The sequence below is a fragment of the Nanorana parkeri genome, unplaced genomic scaffold, assembly GCF_000935625.1.
Source record: "Nanorana parkeri isolate BGI_ZX_2015 unplaced genomic scaffold, ASM93562v1 scaffold188, whole genome shotgun sequence".
Taxonomy (NCBI): Eukaryota; Metazoa; Chordata; class Amphibia; order Anura; family Dicroglossidae; genus Nanorana; species Nanorana parkeri.
Genome location: NW_017306456.1, coordinates 1,488,591 through 1,491,238, shown reverse-complemented (window position 1 = coordinate 1,491,238; position 2,648 = coordinate 1,488,591). Strand labels below are relative to the sequence as shown.

The 2,648-nt window shown below is 49.8% G+C and overlaps 1 protein-coding gene across 1 annotated transcript in view; it reads right to left on the bottom strand.

Annotated features, from left to right (window-relative positions):
• Positions 1–382: 382 nt before the first annotated feature.
• The window catches only part of RBSN (rabenosyn, RAB effector), a 16,204-nt gene continuing 13,938 nt past the window's right edge, over positions 383–2,648 (bottom strand). Inside the window, exon 11 of the mRNA XM_018555225.1 lies at positions 383–1,659. Within this exon, the coding sequence (XP_018410727.1) occupies positions 592–1,659 (1,068 nt within the window). The 3' untranslated portion in view covers positions 383–591. The remainder of the gene's footprint in view (positions 1,660–2,648) is intronic.

The window sequence follows — 2,648 nt, the reverse complement described above, 5'->3', positions numbered from 1 at the left end:
TGTGGGTCTAACGATGCACTTTATCTGAAAATGTGGCGTGCCATCGTGCTCCTTGGTGGCTCCCATGCTGTTAGATATCAGCCAGTCAATCTGTGCAGTAGGCATCTATATTTACTTCTATTGGCCGGTGACATCATCATGGGGCTGGCCCAGTTGTTGGGTCTGTGGGGTTCTTGACTACAAGCCACATGTTTGCACCATATCCACCACAGACTGGAAGATCAGGAAAGGTAAAGGGGAACCTCTCTTGAAGGAAGTAGGATGGATATGGTCACAGCGCCTGCCAACAGTACATGGGATAGTTTGTGTGGAGACCGTCTTTGGAGAAGTCCTTCTCTCTGCCAATGGAAGAATCAGTAAAATGGCATCCAATCCGTTCCGAGGTTTCACCTGTATACGAGAGAAACGTCGGCTCTGTGTTCATCTGCTGCCCATACGGTCTCCATGAATTATTCCGTAGCACACATATATAATCATGTAACAGGTTCTGCTGGTTAGAAACCTATAAAATCAGATGCATGATGGTCTGGAAAGGATGAGTAACATGAATCTAATAATAGGAACTTGAAATCATCTTCTGCCCTTCGCTGGTCACTTTTCCTGTCCTTTCTGCTTGGCCAAAGTCTTCTTCAGTTCTTTGAGGTTCTCCGTTAGGACCTCCACTTCGTCCATCCGTCCGCTGTGCTTGGCATCAAATATGTAGGCCTTGATATTGTCGATTTGCTGCAGCAGTAGGTCTTCTTCTATCACCTCCTCTTTGCTCGGTTCCAGATCGTCAGGCTCCTCGAACGGGTTCCCCGGACAAGCGCCGTCATCTTCCTCAAAAGGATTTCTTGAGGCCGGAGCTTCAGAGGAATGGTCAGGAGAGTCCTCAAAAGGATTGGTGGAGGCCACAGTTTTCTCGGCTTGTTCCGCTGGCTTTTCCTCATCATCCTCGTCAAACGGGTTATATTCTCTGGTGCCGTTCTGCTGAATAAGGTGCGAGGAGGAGGAAGCAGGCACTGGTTCATGGTGATCTTCCTCAAAGGGGTTTAGAAGAGCAGGTTTGGTCTCCTCCACTCTCGGCAGAACGGGGGAAATACGGAAGTTAGGAACAATTTCTAAATGCCTTTGATAAAATGCTGGAGAGGTCTTTACAGGGCTAGCGTCTCGTTCCGGGAGCTGAAGATCCAGGGCCACCGTTTGCTTGTCCTGCCACCTGATGGGCTGGATCTGCTCTCGGAAATCCAGCGAGTGAGTCCTGTTGTGCTGGGTCAGCCCCTTGCGCAGCTCGCGGCTTTCCTCCCTTTCCCTCAGCACCTCCAGCTGCTCGTTCTGCATGGCCTCCTCTTCTGCCAGCTCCTTGGACATCTGGATGGCTCTCTCCACCTGCTGCTGGTCATATTCATCCTGCAGATACCTCAGGTTGTCCTCCAGCATATGCACCTCGTCCATTCTCCCAGCTTCATGGGCCTGCCGGATGTAGGAGGTGATGTTCTCGATCTGCTGCAGAAGAGGGTCTGAGGTCTGTCGATTGCGAGGAGCACCCGACGTAGGTAGCCACCCCTCCACCTTTCGAATACGACCCCTCTGCTGCAGCTCCCCGTTTACTTTGTCTGTGGGGCGAGATAAGCCGTCTCTCCTCCTCTCATCAACCTTCTTCTGGGCATCAAGAGCAGCCTGGTGGAAAAGAGACCAAAGACAAGTTAAGGGAAGAGATACCCGACATCCTAATGGTACAGTAATCCCTTAAAAGAGACCTGAACTCAAAATGTGAGGATTTGCTACCCCAAGGGGAGCGGCTTGAAATAATAATTGTGCTCAAGCAGTACCCTGAAGATCTTTTCTCTTGAATATCTCCAGAAAAGTAGCAGTACACTTCCTGTGTCTAAGCACCTCCATGCCTAAAGCCTCATAGCAGTATATCTGTAGTGTGAGATCATCTAAAGCAGGGGTAGCCAACCAGTGGTCCTCCAGCTGTGGTGAAACTACAAATCCCATGATGCATCTCTCTCCGGGAGTCATGTCTGTGGCTGTGAGAATGTTGCAATGCCTCATGGGGTTTGTAGTTCCACCACAGCTGGAGGATCACTGGTTGGCTACCCCTGATCTAAAGTACTGCTGCATCTGACTGCTAGTCTCACCAGCTTTGCAGTGAGATTTGGTGAGGTCACTACTGTACTGCTCACTGTTCTCCTTGCTGGAGGGGAAGCTGTACCCGAGGGCCTGCAGTGAAAAGATCTCCCTGCATTTCCTTGATCCGTTCTTGGGTTCTGTGAGGTGCTTCCTCCACCTCTCAGGCTGCTTCCTGAATATTCCCCCAGCAGTCATCAGATCACCAGACATTGGGGTGAGGGGGTAGTTGACATGAGGAAAAAAAGCCGTTCCTCTACCAAGATGGCCACCTCCACACAGAGACACCACGCAGAGTAAGGCATGGTAAGCCAGTAATAGAAAAAGATCAACTGCAGAGAGAGCGCAAGACAATCGGGGTGTTTGCATATAGCTGGAGTCCATCCAGAAATGAGTATTTGCTTAGGGCAGCAATATCATGTTTCTGCCATTTAAAGGACATTTCAGCGATTCAAAAGAAAAATTGCCATTATCGCTGCTGTATATCCCAGCAAGCGTAACATGAAGATTAAAAGATGAACTCCAGCCTGATCCCC